The 23099-nt window shown below is 42.1% G+C and overlaps 1 protein-coding gene across 6 annotated transcripts in view; it reads right to left on the reverse strand.

Annotated features, from left to right (window-relative positions):
• LOC129821085 (low-density lipoprotein receptor-related protein 1B-like) overlaps window positions 1–23099 on the reverse strand; it is a 458866-nt gene that overhangs the window by 331966 nt on the left and 103801 nt on the right. For 5 of the 6 annotated variants that reach the window (XR_008754267.1, XM_055878362.1, XM_055878360.1 and 2 more), the window contains exon 2: window positions 13649–13771. The exons of the other annotated variant lie outside the window; for it this stretch is intronic. Coding sequence is in view for 4 of the 5 variants with exons in the window: in XM_055878362.1 (XP_055734337.1) it covers window positions 13649–13771 (123 nt within the window). In the remaining variant the exon portion in view is untranslated. The remainder of the gene's footprint in view (window positions 1–13648; window positions 13772–23099) is intronic. 6 annotated transcript variants of the gene reach the window in all.

Below are 23099 nucleotides of genomic sequence, written 5' to 3' on the forward strand. Positions count from 1 at the left end.
TAGTTTACTACTGCCCCCTTGAGAAGATTCAGACAATTATTTTAGACAGACTCGATCCTCTCAATCCGTCTGACGTAAGACTCATTTGACAGAAGTACCGAAAGTAATAAAAATTCTAGTATCAAACTGTTTTCCATGTTCTAGTATTCAAAAAGTACAAAAGTTTCAGTATATCGTGCATCACTACTCTCTTCTCAAGTAACCTTTTCTCCCCCAGTGAACTTCAGGTCATTGACATTTTAAATGCTACTCTCAGCCAGAAGGAGGTTCTGCTCTGTATTTTCCTGACCTTGTGACAGCGGAGACAAATTGTTCCGATGACATATAAGAGCCGAGATTCCATTTCATGGTTTTGTGGTTACCCATGCACCTACAGTAGACACTGCACATCCCAATATCATGTCATTTTCTCTACCTGACTCATCAGAGAATACCTGCCACAGGCTTTACAGCTGTGGCAGGTTTCTCCATAGCGATAACTGGACCACCAATGTCTGATTCACACCATAGGTCTGACCCAAATAAAACTGTGTTGGCTTGGATATTTTCTTTTCAATTTGGTCGTATGTTGTGAATCAGGCACTAGTGTGTTTGGGTAGAATATGTGGGTATACAGAGTTGTATCCTGCCCTGGCCTCACTTTGGAGATCCCCTGAATGGTAACTACATACATTAGTTGTTGTTTGTTTGTTTGTTCTTTGTGTTTAGTCTCTTTGTGAATGTCCCCTTCTTCTCCCACACTGTGCTCCTGGTTTAAGGGCAGAAGACCGTTCTGAGTGTGGGTGGGCCAGTGACTCACTTTAACTCAAGTCTCTGAAAAATATAATATAGTATAGTAACCAAAAATGTGTTAACAAATCAAAATATATTTTATATTTAAGATTCTTCAAAGTAGCCACCCTTTGCCTTGATGACAGCTTTGCACACTCTTAGCATTCTCTCAACCAGCTTCATGAGGTAGTCACCTGGAATGGATTTCAATTAACAGGTGTGCCTTGTTACATTTGTGGAATTTCTTTCCTTCTTAATGCGTTTGAGACAATCAGTTGTGCTGTGACAAGGTAGGGGTGGTATACAGAAGATAGCTTTATTTGGTAAAAGACCATGTCCATATTATGGAAACAATAGCTCAAATAAGAGAAACGACAGTCCATCAATACTTTAAGACACGAAGGTCAGTCAATGCGGAACATTTCAAGAACTTTTAAAGTCTCTTCAAGTGCAGTCACAAAAACCATTAAGAGCTATGATGAAACTGGCTCTCATGAGGACTGCCGCAGGAAAGGAAGATCCAGAGTTACCTCTGCTGCAGAGGATAAGTTCATTAGAGTTACCAGCCTCAGAAATTGCAGCCCAAATAAATGCTTCACAGAGTTCAAGTAACAGACACATCTCAACAACTGTTCAGAGGAGATTGCATGAATCAGGCCTTCATGGTCGAATTGCTGCAAAGAAACCGCTACTAAAGGACACCAATAGTAAGAAGAGACTTACTTGGGCCAAGAAACATGAGCAATGGATATTAGACCGGTTGAAATCTGTCTTTTGGTCTCATGAGTCCAAATTAGAGATTTTTGGTGTCTTTGTGAGACCCAGATTAGGTGAACGGATGATCTCGGCATGTGTGGTTCCCACCGTGAAGCATGGAGGAGGAAGTGTGATGGTGTGGGGGTGCTTTACTGTTAACACAATCAGTGATTTATTTAAAATTCAAGGCACACTTAACCAGCATGGCTATCACAGCATTCTGCAGCGATACGCCATCCCATCTGATTTGCGGTTAATGGGACTATCATTTGTTTTTCAACAGGATAATGACCCAAAACACACCTCCAGGCTGTGTAAGGGCTATTTGACCAAGGAGAGTGATGCAGTGCAGCATCAGATGACCTGGCCTCCATAATCATCCGACCTCAACCCATTTGAGATAGTTTGGAATGAGTTTGACTGCAGAGTGAAGGAAAAGCAGCCAATAAGTGCTGAGCATACATGGGAACTCCTTCAAGACTGATGGAAAATCATTCCTCATGAAGCTGGTTGAGAAAATGCCAAGAGCGTGCAAAGCTGTCATCAAGGCAATGGGTGGCTACTTTGAAGATCCTGAAATATAAAATATATTTTGATTTGTTAAACACTTTTTGGGTTACTACATGATTCCATGTGTTATTTCAAAGCTTTGATGTCTTTACTATTATTATTCAATGTATTAAATAGTCAAAATAAAGAAAAACCCTTGAATGAGTAGGTGTCAAAACTTTTGATTGGTACTGTATATTGTACTGTGAGAGTTTGGGTTTGGATTAGGACTAATCAGTTTGTATTCTCGCAGAGAGACAGTGACATTCACATTGATGTTCATTAAAATGTATCTTTTAATGTCAAGAAAATGTGCTGCAAGCCTTTTGGTCCATTTGTCATCTCCTCGAGTCTCTTCAACATTATTATACATGTACAGATGATTTGTTTTCCATTGGATGTAAACAGAAATCTAGGAATCATTGTATCTATATAATAATTATCACGTGTTGATAGTTTGGGTATCTGCTGATAGTTTGAGCATAGTTTGACAATCTAAATAGTGTGACGGAAAACTGATATGTTTCTGAAACAGCCAAGCCCACTGAGCACTCTTATGCAGTGACCACACATCCATTGTAAATCACATAGAGAATTGAATTATGCACATTTGTGAGAGAGAGTAGAGTAATGTCATCAACATGCAATAAAATAGAGTCTATTACTTCAGTAGACAAACATTATACTCAACTTGTGTGTGTTAATATATCAAATTCAAAACCACTCACTGTACAATAAAATAACCATACATCAGCCTCCAGCAGTAATGACTGTGGCTGGGGCCAATTCACAACAACTTGCGATTTAGAAAAAAAAATGACAAAAAACCATAGCACAGTAACCAGAAAAAAAGCCAAATAAATGTAATGTGAGAAATAGTAGCATAATTCCTTGTTTATGGATGTTTTCCAGCTAGTCTATCATTATGCAAATGCACACATCTAATTGTTTAGAGGGGAGGGCACTTCAAATGAATAATACAGTACATTATTGTCCAAATGGCAACAACCAATCTTGTCTGCAAACAATTTGTTTTGAATACATTGTGTAGTATTTGGTTCATGCACACCGGGCCATTATATATGGGGGGGGGGTTACAGAATGTGCAGTCTATCAATGTTCCGTTAATCAATACTATTGGCACAATCATGTACTATACTGTGGTTGTGTGGCTTATAAACAGAACACATGTAAGATTGTAACTCAATGAGCAATCAAGTAAATGTCATTGTATATTGCAGCCCTGTGTGGGGTGGGGTATACATTTTAACATAAACAGTAGGCTACAGTTGAACTCAATAACAGCTGGCTACAATCCAGCTTCCTGTAAGATAATTATCTGATTCTGACCAATGTTTTTATGTTGCCTATAATGAATGGTGTAGTAGTGGCCCTACTTACATAATCTAACTGTGCTTACAATAATGAAAATCAAACCAGAATGTGAATTATTGATTTATGCTTATTACAATTTATTCAAAAGCCCAGAAGCTCAAAATGTATTTAACCATATTGTATTACTGAATAGAATATTCTTACAGGGTATCATTTCATTCTCTTGGTGAGTTTTTCAGTGGCATAGCCCTTATGTGTCGTCTGTGTTTGTTCTGACTCAAAGCACACTGGTGCGCTGCAACACTAACTCCTCTGTCGAAACAGCAGGGGGCTAATGTAGGCTTTAGTACTTTAATGTCACCCCATGGTTCCATGACAGCCACCCTGACAGGTTATAAAATATGCTCCTTTTTAAGGGCTCCAGGTAACAAGCTAGAGATGTTGTCCTTTATAATATAAATAAAGGGAGAAAGAAAAGAGAAAAATAGTAACTGTTGAAGCAGATGTTGGGAGAGAGGAGCCAAGGAGATTCAATACAGAACAGTACTATCCTACATTAGCCATGGATGAAACACAAAGGGAACTGGAGCGACAGTGGGAATAGGACTCAAACCATTTAAAATGTTCTAAACATAACCGGCCAAGTTGCTGAGCTAGCTGCAGTGCAGCATGGTAAAAAAACATTCTGAGCAAAGGCTATTTCAAGGGCAGATATGTCACCTCTAGAGGCCACCATGAAAACACACACACACACACACACACACACACACACACACACACACACACACACATATACACACACACACACACATATACACACACACACACACACACACACACACACACACACACACACACACACACACACACACACAGTTTTGAAAACCTCCTTGTTGGTGCGTCTGTTTCTGTGCTCCCCATAAGCAGATGGCAGCAGCCTCAGGAAGTATATGAGCCCTGCTCCAAATGGGGAGAGACTGCCACTAAATTAAAAGGCTGATTTCCAAAGCCCTCTGCCTCACAACACAACCCTCTCCTCTGGATGGGAAATTATGAGTTTAGATCATAAACGAACAGGATGCACATGACAGGCTAAAGACAAGACACTGACGGCAGCATTGTGAACATTATGAACAGCACTCGGATGCTAATGAGGTGTAAATGACTTTGGGCTCTGTTGATCTGTATCACACAGGCTTCCTGGTGTAGGGACAACAATATTAACACCAGATCCATTTACTTACTGCTTAACCGATGACACTCCAATCACACACAAACTAATGAAGTGACAGAGCTGTCAGAATATGAACTGGAACAGCTTTAATACCTGAGACACGTCTCCCTCCTCCCCTCGTCGAAGGGAAATGTAAGATGAAAAAGCAGCTTAAGCATGCACATTACAAGGACATATGTATACTCAATTAAAAGCATATCCTTGAAAAGTGCTGTCCATTTTCACTGCTGATCGAGACTGTACGTGTTAGAATACAGAACACAAAAGAGCTGATGAGTAGACTATGGCTGTGTCCCAAATGGCACCATATTCCCTATGGGACCTTGTCAAAAGTAATGCACTACATAGGGAATAGGGTGCCATTTGTGACACAAACTATGTGTTTCAGATTTTCCAATGAGTCAACAGGGGCTTTGTGTCTAGGCTGCAGGACAGCCAGGGGAGGTAAACATTACATAATGCAGAAGTCCTGGTCTGTCCTTCAGCTCAATAACAAGGTGCTATGCTACATTACCCCCTAAACCTCTGTTCTACTGCTGCCAACTCTCTCAGGGAATGGACACATTTACAATATATTTATTTAAATTTGTCCAGAGACAAAAAAAAACCCACCCTGATACATTATACAGTAGGCTCAGACTGCTAACACGACTTTACCTGCCATTCCCCTATTTCCATTTAAAACGTTGTAATTCTAAGCCCATGCCTGAATGTTTTTTAACCTGAAACTGAGGCTACTTTCATCATCAGAGATGATTATTGCTAGTTCAACAGTGTTGTATGCAATTAGAAGTACATCCACAAAATACAATTATTACTACAAAGTAAAGCTAAGATGATTTGACAGAAATGTGGCCAGGGCCATTTGTTCTGAGTGGACTGCAGCACAAATAAACCAAAAGTCAATTATTACAAGTCATGACCTATTCAAAAGTACCATAGTGCATTAAGCAAACTGGAATCATCTCCTAATCGCAGACCTATCATTTTGCTACCACAATGGATTTCTATTATATAAGGATACTTATATAAAGAGAAAATCCAGACAGTTTACAATGTTGTTAATGGGATTTATCTGTTAATTGAATGATTAGAATATTCCACCCTGAAAACATATAATTGTATGGAATTGATTAGAATGTATAATATCATAATCAATAAATGTGTAGTTCTAGTCAGAATTAGGGTAGAACAATATAGCTAATGTTTGTCTTTATGGTATTTTAAAGACAGACTGTCTGAGCAAAATTCGATGCCGACCTGACTAGAGATTTGGGAGAGAACGGGGAGTACGTCTCAAGGTCTCCCTAATCTCTGTCGGCTGGGTAGTGAGACAGTATGTGCGTAGGATACCTTCTGTTTGTGTGTATGTATGTGCGTAGGATATCTACTGTTTGTGTGGAAGAATGTGCGCAGCTATAAAATGGACGCTTTGTATTCTTGACTTTAGAACGTTCTCTGAATAAACTGTACTAACCTTTTGCATAAGCTGAGTCTTTGACTAATTATTATTATACCCATGGTCTTACAAATCTCGGGAATTGGTCAGAGCTATTGATTGATTGTTATTGTCATTGGGATTGGAAATTCTTGTGACAACTGTACAGGATGTAGCTGTGATATCCCTCTCCCCCTGAAAGCTTTGTACTGCACTAACTTTGACCAGGACCCATATGGCTCTACTCAAAAGTAGTGAACTCTATAGGGAATAGAGTGCAATTTGGGATGCAACCTAAGTCATCAAACACAAACTCAGCAGTCCTCCATGACCACGTTTAAGGCAGCTACTGACCCTTTTCATGCTCATCTGATCTTCTGGGCATGAAAATTCCATCAGATGATTCACTACAGACTGACTACTTCTCTATCTCTCAACATCAAAACAATAAATCTGTCTGTCGCGGTGGCACCTGTAACGGCAAATTCCTCCTCTTCGTCTGAAGAGACGAAGAGGAGGAATTTCCGCGGCTCTGGCGCAGGACGTGGACCCCACTCCACCATAGTCTTTGTCCGCTTTAGTGTCCTTCTTTGAGCGGCGACCCTCGCCGCCGACCCTGGCCTGGGAACCCTACTAAACGGGCCCACAGGACTGAGGGACACTTCTGGACTGAAAGACGCCTCTGGACTGAAGAAGCAGCTCGGGACTGAGGGGCAGCTCCGGACTGAGGGGCAGCTGAGGACTGAGGGGCAGCTTAGGACTGAGAGGTAGCTCATGACTGAGGGGTAGCTCAGGACTGAGGGGTAGCTCAGGACTGAGGGGTAGCTCAGGACTGAGGGGTAGCTCAGGACTGAGGGGTAGCTCGTGGCTGAGGACAGCTCATGACTGAAAGGCAGCTCCGGACTGAAGGGCAGCTCCGGACTGAAGGGCAGCTCCGGACTGAAGGGCAGCTCCGGACTAGCGGGCGGCTCTGGCAGCTCCTGACTGGCGGGCGGCTCTGGCAGCTCCTGACTGGCGGGCGGCTCTGGCAGCTCCTGACTGGCGGGCGGCTCTGGCGGCATCTGACTGGCGGACGGCTCTGGCGGCTCCTGACTGGCGGACGGCTCCGGCGGCTCCTGACTGGTGGACGGCTCTAGCGACTCAGGACAGACGAGCGGCTTAGATGGCGCTGGACAGACGGGCAGCTCAGACGGCGCTGGACAGACGGGCAGCTCAGGCGGCGCTGGGCAGACGGGCAGCTCAGACGGCGCTGGGCAGACGGGCAGCTCAGACGGCGCTGGGCAGACGGGCAGCTCAGACGGCGCTGGGAAGACGGGCAGCTCAGATGGGGCTGAGCAGACGGGCAGCGCTGGGCAGATGGGCAGCGCAGGCGGCGCTGGGCAGATGGGCAGCTCAGACGGCGCTGGGCAGACGAGCAGCTCAGGCGGCGCTGGGCAGACGGTAGACTCTGGCCTGCTGAGGCGCACAGTAGGCCTGGTGCGTGGTGCTGGAACTGGTGGTACCGGACTGGAGACACGCAGTACTAGGCGAGTGCGGGGAGCAGGAACAGGGCACACTGGACTCTTGAGTCGCACTATAAGCCTGGTGCGTGGTACCGGCACTGGTGGTACCGGGCTGAGGGCACGCACCTCAGGACGAGTGCGGGGAGAAGGAACAGTGTGTACAGGGCTCTGGAGATGCACAGTAGGCCTGGGGCGTGGTGCCGGAACTGGTGGTACCGCGCTGGGAACACACACCACTGGGCGAGTGCGTTGAGGAGGAACAGAGCCTACTGGACTCTGGAAACGCACAGGAAGCCTGGTGTGTGGTGTTGGCACTGGTGGTACTGGGCTGGTGCGAGGAGGTGGCACCGGATAGACCGGACCGTGAAGGCGCACTTGAGCTCTTGAGCACCGAGCCTGCCCAACCTTACCTGGTTGAATGCTCCCCGTAGCCAGGCCAGTGCGGCGAGGTGGAATAGCCCGCACTGGGATGTGCTGGCGAACCGGGGACACCATGCTTAAGGCTGGTGCCATGTACACCTGCCCGAGGAGACGCACTGGAGACCAGATGCGTTGAGCCGGCTTCATGCCACCTGGCTCGATGCCCACTCTAGCCCGGCCGATACGAGGAGCTGGGATGTACCGCACCGGGCTATACACACGTACAGGAGACACCGTGCGCTCTTCCGCATAACACGGTGTCTGCCCGTACTCTCGCTCTCCACGGTAAACACGGGAAGTTGGCGCAGGTCTCCAACCTGACTGCGCCACACTCCCTGTGTCCCCGTCCCCCCCCCCAAGACATTTTTGGGGCTGCCTCTCGGGCTTCCTACCGCGCCGCCGTGCTGCCTCTATACGCCGGTATCCCTCCTCACACTGCTCTAGAGAATCCCAGGTGGGCTCCGGCACTCTCCCTGGGTTGACCGCCCACCTGTCTATCTCCTCCCAAGTAGTGTAGTCCAGATTCTGCTCCCATGTCCATAAATCCTGACTTCGCTGCTGCTGCTGCTGCCGCTGCTGCCCGTTTCCACGCTGCTTGGTCCTTTTATGGTGGGTGGTTCTGTAACGGCAAATTCCTCCTCGTCTGAAGAGGAGGTGTAGCGGGGATCGGACCAAAGCGCAGCGTGGTTAGTGTTCATCATGACTTTAATTAAGACAATAAACGTGAACACTACAAAATACGAAAACAACAAATGTGAAAAACCGAAACAGTCCTATCTGGTGCATCTGGTACACAAAGACAGAAGACAACCACCCACAAAACCCAACACAAAACAGGCTACCTAAATATGGTTCCCAATCAGAGACAACACAAAACACCTGCCTCTGATTGAGAACCATATCAGGTCAAACACAGAAATAGGAAAAATAGACACACAACATAGAATTCCCACTCAGCTCACGTTCTGACCAACACTAAAACAACGAAAACACAAAAGAACCATGGTCAGAACGTGACAGCACCAGGACAAGTCGAACAAGTGATTGAAAGTGAAATGAATTGCTTTGTGCTGCATTTCAGTTCATACATTACACAGCAGGCCTACTATATCCAATGGCAGTACCTTTTGTACACTAACGGCTTAGGCCTTTTTATTCCATTAAGAGGGAGCGTTTTATGCAAAATAGTGTTAAATTCGAGGACACTGGAGGACATTATAACTGCACTCCCACTTATTAATTATCTCTTCATATATGCAGTAAACAATGCATATCATTTCAGACAGACAGACGTGGCACTCAGATATTCCTACAGTACGTGTCTGCTAAGTTATGCTAATATGATTAAGCTACTGTAGGCCTATTTCTACCGCTAGTCATCATATAAATTATGCACTGGAATGGTTTTAGAACTGAAGATATTCCAAAATTCCAGAAAATGATGTCATGGCTTTAGAAGCTTCTGATAGGCTAATTGACATCATTTGAGTCAATTGGCGGTGTACGTGTGGATGTATTTCAAGGTCCTACCTTCAAACTCAGTGCCTCTTTGCTTGACATCATGGGAAAATCAAAAGAAATCAGCCAATTGGATACCTCCACAAGTCTGGTTAATCCTTGGGAGCAATTTCAAAACTTCCGAAGGTACACGTTCATCTGTACAAACAATACTACGCAAGTATAAACACCATGGGACCATGCAGCCGTCATACCACTCAGGAAGGAGATGTGCTCTGTCTCCTAGAGATGAACGTACATTGGTGCAAAAAGTGCAAATCAATACCAGAACAAAAGCAAAGGATCTTTGATAGGATGGCGCCGACAGAGTTGGTCGCCCCCCTTCGCGTTCTTAAGAAACTATGCAGCATTTAGGTTTTTTTATGTATTATTTCTTACACTGTTACCCCAGGAAATCTTAAGTCTTATTACATAGAGCCGGGAAGAACTATTGGATATAAGAGCAACGTCAAGTTACCAACATAAAAAAAATGGAAAAATTAATCTGGTTGATATCCCTTTAAATGGATGATAGGCATGCATTAGAACAGAGAGGTTTCAAAAAAAGAGGGCACTTCCTGATTGGATTTTCCTCAGGTTTTCACCTGCAATATCAGTTCTGTTAAACTCACAGACAATATTTTGACAGTTTTGGAAACTTTAGAGTGTTTTCTATCCTAATCTGACAATTATATGCATATTCTAGTTTCGGACGGCTGAGAAATAGGCAGTTTCAAATGGGTACGTTTTTTAGCCAAAAACAAAAATACTGCCCCCTATACTTAAAAGGCTAACCATGTGTATGTGACAAATCAAATTTGATTTGATTTGTGAACATGCTGGATGAAACAGGTACAAAAGTATCTATATCCACAGTAAAACGAGTCCTATATTGACATAACCTGATAGGCCGCTCAGCAAGGAAGAAGCCACTGCTCCAAAACCGCCATAAAAAAGCCAGACTACAGTTTGCAAATGCACATGGGGACAAAGATCGTACTTTTGGGAGAAATGTCCTCTGGTCTGATGTTGACCATCGTTATGTTTGGAGGAAAAAGGGGGAGACTTGCAAGCCGAAGAACACCAACCAACCGTGAAGCACGGGGGTGGCAGCATCATGTTGTGGGGGTGCTTTGCTGCAGGAGGGACTGGTGCACTTCACAAAATAGATGGCCTCATGAGGAGGGAAAATTATGTGGATATATTGAAGCAACATCTCAAGACATCAGTCAGGAAGTTAAAGCTTGGTCGCAAATGGGTCTTCCAAATGGACAACAACCCCAAGCACACTTCCAAAGTTGTGGCAAAATGGCTTAAGGACAACAAACCCAAGGTATTGGAGTGGCCATCACAAAGCCCTGACTTCAATTCTAGAGAAAATTTGTGGGCAGAACTGAAAAAGTGTGTGCGAGCAAGGAGGCCTACAAACCTGACTCAGTTACACCAGCTCTGTCAGAAGGAATGGGCCAAAATTCACCCAACTTATTGTGGGAAGCTTGTGGAAGGCTATCCTGAAACTTTTTACCCAAGTTAAACAATTTATAGGCAATGCTACCAAATACTATTTGAGTGTATGTAAACATCTGACCAACTGGGATTGTGATGAAAGAAATAAAAGCTGAAAGAAATCATTCTCTACTGTTATTCTGACATTTCACAAGCTTAAAATTAAGTGGTGATCCTAACTGACCTAAAACAGGGAATATTTACTAGAATTGAATGTTAGGATCTGTGAAAAACGGAGTTTAAATATATTTGGCTAAGGTGTATGTAAACTTCCAACTTCAACTGCATGTGTCAGCGTACTAATTATACAAATAGGCCCTAATACATTTGAAAATGTTAATCAAATTCGCTAGCCTGTACATGTAACTTTGTAGGGCGCATGCGCTTTACATAAATTGTATGTTCTCTTCTGCTATATCATGGTTTGAACGATCCGTAAATCCGTAAATCCAGTCCACATAATACAGTGTAATACAAAACAGTACAGTAATACAGTTCACACTCAAAAAGATTAGCCTACTGGATCTACTGTACAGTAGTTTCATTTATTTACCCAAGAGAGGATATAGCTAGCTACATCTATGGGTTGTTATGTGTTTCTGTTGTGTGTAACGTGCAATAGCCTATATCATATTTAATCAGTACAATCATTCGGGCTTTTTTGGTCTTGGGCTCATTAAATAGCATTAATGTCGTGCTTATAAAATGTATTTAATCAGGCTCAGGTAGCATCATGTTTGAATTTTCATGCTGATCAAAGCTCTAATCAAATCCAGACATGTTTCTGCTTTATAAAGCTTTTGAATGACCTGGTTCTGGCGGGAAATACCGGGTTACCCAGAAGAAAAGGTGATTTATTCTCGGGATGGAACTTTTGTAAAATACAGGGAAAATATTCAACCCTAATCTACACTGATTGAAGTGTCATCAATAAGGGACAATAGCTTTCAACCTGGATCCACTTGGTCAGTCTATGTCATGGAAATAGCAGATTTTCATAATGTTTTGTACCCAGTCATTAACCAGTAGTCAGCATGTACATGCTTATGTGGCTCTAGAACAGTAACCCTAGCCACCACAGGGCCAACAGAAGGATGTGTCTCCCAAACACTGTTTTATTTGAACTCTTTATTACCTCTGTCGAGACTGTCTGCTTAGCTCTGAGACCTCCGGAATGGCCACTTTACAATTCACTGGCGTTCAGCCATCTCAGGAGAGTGTCCTTTTCCCCAGTTTCCCCGGTGCAGAATGGAAACAGTAGCGAGCGTCAGCTGTCTGGTCCCTGCAGGGTAAGCCATGCCATGGCTGAGCATCTAAACCAGTTAGCTACTACAGTCTTAGGGTAATGGAATGCAAGGTGTGTGTGTGTGTGTGTGTGTGTGTGTGTGTGTGTGTGTGTGTGTGTGTGTGTGTGTGTGTGTGTGTGTGTGTGTGTGTGTGTGTGTGTGTGTGTGTGTGTGTGTGTGTGTGTGTGTGTGTGTGTGTGTGTGTGCGTATATATCTGTGTATATCTATGTTTGTGTGTGTGTCTCAGGGTAATGGAATGCAAGGCTGCTCTCCCATGTGGTGATTACACTCCACTGAGGCAGAGCCTGGGACTAGAAAATGGTACCATGACATGACCATTCCCTGGAAGATGCAAGGAGGGACACAACTACTGCATGGAGAGTGCAACTGGGAAAACTCAGGTCCCAAGAAACACATCCTGAAACATAACATAAAACACAGACCCTCATCTTCAGTTGGATAAGAAACAGCCATCAATTATACTCCATTCAACACAAAGCACTAATAAAGTATTGCATGGTGCCTTCACTGATAACACATAAAATATCTCCTTACAAAGGCTGTACTTTGTCTAAGAGACCACACACACACACCACACCGAATGTCTGTCTGCCATTCATCTGCCGTTGGGTATTAGAACCAGAGCACTAGGTTATTGGAGCCATAGTACTGGTAGCCTATAAACAAGGTTTAATTTCACTGTGCGTCTCTTTGCGGGGCTCAAAGCTGATCTAATTCCTTTTTCTATCAATACATAATCCATGATAATAAGCTGCAACAAATTCCCATGATGAATATTCAGGGTTTCTCTCCACAGGCTTAGTAAATAAAATGGAGCCAACACGGTTAATCTAAATGATAATGGAATACCTGGTGAAGGGAGACTTGGCCCACTGCAACCTTGGATATACGCTACGTTTTAGCACAATATTGTACCATCTTCTCACAAATGGGAGTTCAATGGGAAAGGTCTTCGCTATCAATATATAAGATTGTGGAGGGAATTGTAAACGTGGCTACAGTGATTTCTTAGCTGGTCACATTTGATAATATCATGAAATGAGCACTAGTATCAGTTTAAAGATCTAAAATTGATATTAGGATGATGCAATACCCATTTCAAAATTTACAGAAACAATAAAGAATCTGTTCAGTTAGAGGAAGGATAAAGCATTGAATAAATCACAGAATGTGAAATAATATGGTTACCTTGTAGGCGGGAATGAACTGTAAAGTGAATGGGTGAATGAGTGCATAATGAGTAAATGATGAGTAAATTATTGAATTACATCTTTCTGGATTGAAGTGTTTGGTGAATGGGTGCATGGATGAACGTGTGAATTAGTAACGTACATCTGTCCGGGGTTTCGTCCGAGGCGTCTGGACAGTCAGGCTCCCCATCACAGAGCCAGCCCTCGGGGATGCAGGTCACCTCGTCATAGCAGTGAAACTCCCCCACATCACACATTATGGGCTCTGGATGGAGGAGAGAGAATGGAGAGAGGAGATAGAGATGTCATGGATGGGATGGATGGTTTGCATGTTTCAATCAAAACATGTACCTGTAGTAGTCAACTGGCATAAATGCCTAAAGGTTGCAGTGACTGTGTATTTACCTTGAGGCGGTTATAAAATAGTTTGGAATTAAATTAGTTGAAGGAATGAATGAGTTGATCATATGTATGATATTTGCATTATTCATGTTATGCAGATGTAGCCTATCGTAAAAAAAAACAATGGATATTGTCTTCTTTACCCAATTACCCAATGCCCCAATGGCCTCCCGGGTGGGGCAGTGGTCTAGGGCACTGCATCGCAGTGCTAGCTGCGCCACCAGAGTCTCTGGGTTCGCGCCCAGGCTGGGCTGGGTTCACGCCCAGGCTCTGACGCAGCCGGCCGCAACCGGGAGGTCCGTGGGACGACGCACAATTGGCATAGCGTCGTCCGGGTTAGGGAGGGTTTGGCCGGTAGGGATATCCTTGTCTCAGTATGTAAAAATGTAATGAAATGTAAAAAATGTAATAAAATGTATGCACTCTACTGTAAGTCGCTCTGGATAAGAGCGTCTGCTAAATGAAAAAAAAAAAAATGCCCCTCTCTGTGGATCAACAAAGTTCAATTCAATCACTGTCACAATAAGTAGACAATTGTTGTGAGTAAGCCATTTCCTGGGTATGCTTATCCATACAAACTCTTCTCTCTGTAGACCCACACTTGTTTAAACTTGACAGATACAAAAGCCCACTACTTTGTGGTGGTGATGACTTTATATTATGTAGATCACAAAGTTCTATAGTATTTTTTTTTTAACACTGTCTGCAGTACAGAGCTCTTTCATAATGTATCATTAGGACACGACGAGACAATTAGCCAAAAAGCCTATGCCAAAAAGACAAGAAACAGACACACAAGTGGTGTTGGCATTGTCTGTGACTCAAACTCTTTCTCTTGACAAAGACGTAACATTCTTCACCTTTTGGCAAGCCACTACAAAACAGTCTCTACAAGTCTTGTTTCTTACCTGTCAACTCCCTTACGTTTTGTACTTTTTACTTCACCAAGGTGAAAGCCTGGTCAACTAAAAAGTCATCCCAACCTTCCAATAGCAGGGCATCTGTCAGCATGTTGACATGTTTCCCTGCCGGGAGCTGTCAGCCACTGTGTGATCTTTCAGCAGAATGACACATGTTCTGCTAAAGATTTGACAACACCTTGTTGCCCACAACTAGCTCCTCTCCTCCTCCTCTCCATCCTGAAGAGAACCAATCATTTGTTTCAAAGCTTTAATCATCAAACACTCAGGTGTACAAGCATTCTCTCTCTCTCTGATACACACTGTATTCCTAACCCTATTATGGAATGTGTGCGTGTGTGTGTGCATGGGGAGGATGCGGGAACAGGTTTGCAGCACATGAGTGGTGGTGATAATTCAATGCACCACTACACTATGCCCTATAGTGCCCTCAAGCAAATTCAGTACCGGGGGAGGAATATGAAAAGGTCAACCATCTAATTTTCCCCCCTTTTTCTTCAATCTAATTCCACCGCTGCTATCTATCTGAAAACCTCCCCAGTTTGATTCAAGGTCTTTTTTTGAAATATTGAAAGCTTTTATGTTTGAAAAGGTGATTATTTTAAAGATGGAGCATGTTGATTATATTGCAAACCACTGAGTTCCTCTTGACTCAAATTCTTCTAGGTAGGGAAAAAAATAGGCTATTGAAGATTATGATTACAAATAAATCTATTGCAAGATCTAGATCTTTATAAACAAAGACGCATGTTAAGAGAGCTATTCCTATTGGGGTGGCAGGTTGCCTAGTGGTTAGAGTGTTGTGCCAGTAACCAAAAGGTTCCTGGATTGAATCCCCAAGCTGACAAGTTAAAAGTCTGTTGTTCTACCCCTGAACAAGGCACTGTTCCCTGGTAGGCTGTCATTGTAAGTAATAATTTGTTCTTAACTGATTTGCATAGTTAAAACATTAAAAAAAAAAAAATAATCCCAGTGAGTATGATAAAACAAAATGTTAATAAGATACATTTATAATAGTAGTCCTTCCTTGCAATAAAAGTTAAGCACAGAGCCATAAAACAAAGTGGCATAGTGATCAACTTCATAATAAATAGTAATATGTGTGTCACTATAATAAGATACATTCTAACAAAAGATCCTAGCCAAAGCTATAGGGAGTTGTGTATTGCTATAAAATAGATAATTCCCTCAGTACTCTGGCCTGACATTGACCTCCTCAACACATGCCTTCTTTAAATCTTGATTATGATAGGAAGCATTTGATATTGGTAGCTTAGAAAGATACTCTGTGTGTGTGTGTGTGTGTGTGTGTGTGTGTGTGTGTGTGTGTGTGTGTGTGTGTGTGTGTGTGTGTGTGTGTGTGTGTGTGTGTGTGTGTGTGTGTGTGTGTGTGTGTGTGTGTGTGTGTGTGTGTGTGTGTGTCCTATACCGGGAGACTAGGTTGTTTACAGTATGGAAATGCATTTTAAAATGCTAACAAGGTGTTGTACATAATCTTATAAAATGCGAGATAATCTTATAAAATGAGACATATTACCAGGTACAGTAGATAGATGGGAGAAAACAATGTAGTGTACTTAGCTCGTTATTGTGCAATGGTTTCTGTTACCAGAGGCGTATTAAAAGTGTCCCCTCAAGGGTGACAGTATTGCATAGCTCATTGTCATGGCTTTGGTTAATTTTACAGGAGAGAGGAAATGGAGTAATGTTTCACAGCTGCTACATATTTTTGTCATTTCCAGCCATTTCTCTACACACGCAAAGTATGAATTGTTTGCTTCAAATGTTATTAACTCTTGCTAACCTATGACTATGCTATCACTAATAACTTCAAACATTACGCTATCATGAAAAATAACAAATGCCACAGTCTTGGGGGGGTTACATAATTTGGTTTCATCTGTTTTAGGGGAGCTTTTAAAGTTTATTGTAAACGCAAATGTTTATGCTAATAAGGAATTTGTTTTTACAAGTGTGAGAATTATTGGCAATTGATATGTAAATTGTGTAATAGTATTGCCTTTCAAGCGTGATCATCACTGTTCATTAAGAATTTAGGCCTATTGTTTGAAGGTGTAAATGGTTTGTGCCACGTTAAGGCATGTATTTTTTTTCTTTAGTAAAATGTATGAGCTTGTTCAACATGAGCTTCAGCATAGTGGTTACACACCAGGTAATGATATTCCACAAAATACAGGTGAATAGTATATGTGTGATGACAGCTGCTTTTACAAAGATTATTGCCTTGTACATACACTTGTCAATACAGAAAATTGCTTGCATTTGCCTAATCAGTGATCTGTGACTTGCTATAACATCCTAACATTTTTGATTGGTAAAACTATTGGTATGTAGAATGAGTAAACAAAAGGGTTATCGACCTTTACTGACAACATAAGGGTATACGGTATCAAAAAGATAGGTAAGGGTTATAAGGTATCAATAAGATGGCTAAGGGCTATAAGGTATCAATAAGAGAGCTAAGGGTTATAAGGTATCAATAAGAGAGCTATGGATTATAAAGGTATCAATAAGAGAGCTAAGGGCTATAAGGTATCAATAAGAGAGCTAAGTGTTTCAAGGTATCAATAAGAGAGCTAAGGGTTATAAGGTATCAATAAGAGAGCTATGGGTTATAAAGGTATCAATAAGAGAGCTAAGGGCAATAAGGTATCAATAAGAGAGCTAAGTGTTTCAAGGTATCAATAAGAGAGCTAAGGGTTATAAGGTATCAACAAGAGAGCTAAGGGTTATAAGGTATCAATAAGAGAGCTAAGGGTTATAAGGTATCAACAAGAGAGATAAGGGTTATAAGGTATCAATAAGAGAGCTAAGGGCTATAAGGTATCAATAAGAGAGCTAAGTGTTTCAAGGTATCAATAAGAGAGCTAAGGGTTATAAGGTATCAATAAGAGAGCTAAGGGCTATAAGGTATCAATAAGAGAGCTAAGTGTTTCAAGGTATCAATAAGAGAGCTAAGGGTTATAAGGTATCAACAAGAGAGCTAAGGGTTATAAGGTATCAATAAGAGAGCTAAGTGTTTCAAGGTATCAATAAGAGAGCTAAGGGTTATAAGGTATCAACAAGAGAGCTAAGGGCTATAAGATATCAATAGCTTGGGTGTATGGGGTTGGACCAGTGTGCCTGATTTTTTTCTTCTCAGAAGTCTCTATGGATGTGTCTAGTACCTTTGAAGCTGAAATGATTCCCATTGAAGGCAGGGAGAGAGCTGGTGATGACTGAGAGGGAGCTGATAGAGGCTGGTGGTGACTGAGAGGCCATTTACTCTCCTGGTAGGCAGCAGGAGCTATGAAAGAGAGAGAAGGCCTCTGGACCTCAGAGCAGCCCGAGTTTCCATTGATGTGTCTACCTGCTTTCATGCTGGCCTGCCTGCCTTGAAAGGTAAAGGGCCACATTTGAGTCATTTGGATGACCTCTCATGTCAATTTATCTCCCCTCTCAGATTCAATAGCCTTTACTCCTTGTCTGTCAATGTTTGCTGCAACTGCAGTTTTGCAGCCCGGATCGTTTCAGAGTGAAATAGAAAGGGAAAATATTATATTTGAGGAGGGGGGAAAAAAGCACCGTGTCGTCGATCCCCAGTAAAATAAATAGGACTACAACTGCATTTGTATTAAAAAGAAAAATACAGAGGCCTACCACCAACACAGACATTGTATCACTAAACAGTATGGTTATTTGAAGATCATTTTGAGTGGCGGATGGATAACGGGAACAAACAGCACAACAAAATGGCAGTGTTGCAGGCTTTGGTCGGTCGGCGAGTGAGGTTAAAAAACATGGCCCATTACCATAACAGTGGTAAACGTTTAGTGGAGCCTGGTCGGGCACTATCACAAGCTTCATTCCTCACACCCTTTTTCCGTTACAACAGGCAGAACACCACTGCTCATTAAAGACATTGAGCCCTTTGAAACACAGCAGATTTCAGAGAGCAGAACAGAATGTATCATTTTGGAGACAAGAAGAGAAAAAGGAAAAATGGCTTTCAGAATGGCTTGGAACTGGAAGACCATACAGGCTACAGGGAACAAATAACAGACTATTTCTGTTCGAAGTTAAATTATATCTAGGTTCAGTAGTATGATTCATCGCTAGATACCGTACTGTACATTCACCATATAGATACATAACTGTGCTTCATTAATTGTAATCCTACCATTATTCATTCCAGAGCAGACTTTGGCGCTGAATCGCAAACCAATAAGATGACAATTACGGTGAAATTCCTATCCAATTTAATTAAATCTCGAAACGCAATAAAGGCCCACCACATGGAAAGGGCTGAGAAAAGGTCTAACTGCTTGACATGTGAACATCCAACAATTGGCTGGTCAAGAGCAGGCCCTCTAATACAACACACATCACTTGACCCTCATTGCCCTTAATAAACTGTCATTCAGTGTTCCCTCCCTGCATCCTTCCTCCATCCAAACCGACCATGGACAAACCTCCACCATAATATATCCCTACGCAGGGACTAAAGATACTGTACAGACAATGGAATAGATCTCTGCAACATCACACTGCTGGAGAGATTGGTTAATTAAACTGCATTATTGAAAACCTTATATTTTTAAGATTAATATTTGTCTTTGCTCAGTGTTATTACACTTTGCAGGTCAATTTGCTCCTAGGACATAACCACTCCACAATGTACCCCTACACGTTGTGTGTGGCTGTGGAATTGACATTACAATGAATACTCAACTGGCAAATGGCACTGAAGGCCATTTGAGGACAAAAGTAACTAAACACACACACGTACACATGTACACACACACACACACACACACACACACACACACACACACACACACACACACACACACACACACACATACTGTATGCAACAACAAAACTGTACTGAACGTCAGCGCCGACTCCTCTTCCTGGCCAGCTATGGGTCATATACATTACAGATCAGAGGAGAGGGCTCGTTGTCAAACTAAACAGGTTATTAAAAATATAACCACATCACAGCATGGACGTGTTCAAGCCCTATCCTAATCTTCATATCATGTCTGCCATGAATCCCAATGCAGAGCCAATGCCATGCATCTCAATACTGCTGCCCGTTGCTACCACTTTAATGAATCTTTATCACAAGCTTATCTGTCACGGTGACACCCGCCATGTGGTATTTAGAACCCAAATGCCATCCACGTCGACTCTGATCAGGAATATGAAGACGTGAGAGCACCATTACTTTGCTCTTTGTAATAAATGACTTTAGAATGTCAGTCATCTCTCTGGCTTCCACCCGGAACTATATGAATGTCATCAGCATTGAAAAAAAAAATTGTCCATTTCCCTAGGTCCAAGAAATCATGCATATAAGGGTATTTAAAGTGACTGCATGGCATAGCCAACTCCAGTTAGCATACTGGTTTGGGTGAGATAAAATAATGACGTACAAAGGAGAGAAGGAAATGACAAATTACAAATTCCATCAAGCTCTCTTAGCCGGAGGCCAGTCAGACTCTGCCAGGAGGCCTTCCCCCCATGGCAACATGGAGCAGCAGCATCTCTGCATCCTAATGGAACTTGGCCAGAAATCAATGGGAAAGGACAACAGGGCCTTCATTAGACACAGCCTGACCTTCAATGCTGAGAAGGGTCACTCTTCTTTTTTCTGTAACAGCAGGGCCATGTCAGACATTATCACAGGGAACAACCAGTAAAAAAAAGTTTCAGAACAGAAAGACTGCTGGAATAGCCTCCTTGCTCCTTGGTGTAATTCCACAGAGTAAACATTGAAAGATTCATGAGAATTATCTTAAGCCATGTGGTCCTTTGCTGCCCTTTCGGCTCCACATGCAAGACAAAGCATTATAGCACAATGCGCCTCACAGCGGAAATACAGTATCTCATGGGTTATTGAATCATAGCAGTAGTAATTGTTATTTGGCAAGTGAAAGCTCAACGCTAGTATTATCTGGCAAACACTTAACATCGGCAGGGTAAAAACCACATTTAGCAAATGTTACTTCAGGTTGAGCTACCTGAACAAGGTTCAAGTCTCTTTAAAACAGATCACTGTCCCCCATTCTTAAATTTCAACACTTAAGATGCAATGAAAGCCTCTATAAGCCTCTATAAGCCAGGTCACCGCTCCCAATTCATTCATAACAATTCTTTATATGCAACACAACACATAATACATTCAAAGTACCTATTCTGTATAGAGGTAGGTAGCAGCACAGCCAAAATGTGTATGCATGACAATGTGCAGTTAGTTACTTACAGTACATGTTGTGGTCAATAATCATATGGCTCTATTCCAATCACTGTGTCCTATCAGAGACCTCCATTTTACCTGGGTCCTGTAGAGGATTTATGTTCCTAACTACGTCACGATGACCAATCAGAGAGAGTAATGGGTGATTAAGGATACCAGATATTTTTCAAGCCGGGGGGTGAACTGACAGTCAAGGTTCTATTGGGGCTCATCTTGTTATAATGGGGCGGGGGGTTGGTGGCGTCTGTGTGTGTCAGGGTCCTGGGCTCTGTATACTAGATTAAGAGCATCCATCGTCTGTGTTGTAGAGTGAGAGCTGTTACTATGAATGATGGGATGGATCACCTCTGCCGTGGTCTGCACAGAGCTATCCATTACCCATCAACTCCACTTTGCTAGGCAACATGTCTCTGTGTAGGTGACAAAGGAAACATAAGGGTTACGCCACTCATATATAGTGCATATATAGAGAAGGATAAGAACGTGAAGAAACTGAGCTACCTTTGAAAATCAATGTATCTTATATTCAAGATGGATGAATATTGTGGTAAGGCTACACTGTCAAACTGAAATACTACACTCTACCACATAGTTTAAAAAACAGTCAATCAAAATAGGGGAGTTCATTTGTTTAAATTACATGTTTACAACTGGGAAGTGCATCAAAAAGTAATTGACGCCATGTGAGTAATGTCTATAACACTACATTTATATTGTATTCTGCAACTGCATATGGTGCATTCAAAGCCCAGGAAGATATACAGATGTATCTTAATTTAATCTCCCTGTTTCAGGAGAACTGTCCTGCAATGCAGGAAATGTAAAACATGTAGTGTATTTGAGGTTTAAAAATACTTTCCACATTGAAATGTCACATTTGATTTTCCCTTAGTAAAAAAATGTATCAACCCCTACAAAAATGCCCATTCATTATAATCCACTTAATAATTCACATTTCCTGTTGTAGCAAACTGGCTCAAATTAAGATCCCACATCTGTACACAGCACCTGTATGGATGTGAAGATGTCTAGATGACAAACTGTACAGCAGAGGAGAGGTAGATTGTTACTCTTATTACTGAGAAGGGTATAACAGCAAGCTGAAACCAGGTGGATTTCTCATGTTCACGGGATTGCCAGAATAGAAAAGGTGTCTTGAGACATGGATTCCTGATCCAATAGAAATATGTACAAAACTAAAACATATTAATTTGATTGATTTATCAGTCAGTTTCTATAGATATGCATTTTGGGGTGACACCCAAAAGAGAAACAGCAGCCAGGAAATCAGTAAGCAAACAAATATAAAAAATCTTCCTACTAAACCCCTTCCTTTTCACTAATGTGATATAGCTGTGTATCGTTGCTGCTGGCTGGCTACAGTATCACCACAGATACCTCTGATTAAGATATACGTATTTGCTCCACAAAAATGAAAGTAAAGTTTCCAGTTTTTCCCTCGGTGAGCAGAGCCCAGGCTCACAGCTGGAAGGCAGCTTTAGCAGATTTGATTAGTTTCATTTCATTAGAAAACAAGGAGCACGTCTCGTCTAATGTTTCTAAAAACATAACCCTGTCCTATTACACTTCAGATTCAGCCTCATAATTATGGTAAATTGAGATTTGAACATAACATTGAAAAAATACAGCCACCAGCGGATTTAATATATAACCGCTAGATGAGAAGAGAAGCAGCCTGCTTTGTTTGATATTTAATAATAATAATATGCCATTGAGCAGGCACTTTTATCCAAAGCGACTTGTGTGCATACATTTTATGTATGGGTGGCAAACCCACAACCCTGGAGGAGTAAGGACCATGCTCTACCAACTGACCAACACAGTACCATGTGTGGGAGGAGATGATCATGGGTGAACACAAAGTGCCAATTCATTGTTACATCTGCATTTCAAATTGCTTAGTTACAAAAGATCACGCAGCTTGTGGTTTTATACCTTGCATTCTGAAAACTGTTGATAAATAAATAAATCCTATGTAAATCCTATTA

This window comes from Salvelinus fontinalis, chromosome 23 (assembly GCF_029448725.1).
Source record: "Salvelinus fontinalis isolate EN_2023a chromosome 23, ASM2944872v1, whole genome shotgun sequence".
Lineage (NCBI taxonomy): Eukaryota > Metazoa > Chordata > Actinopteri > Salmoniformes > Salmonidae > Salvelinus > Salvelinus fontinalis.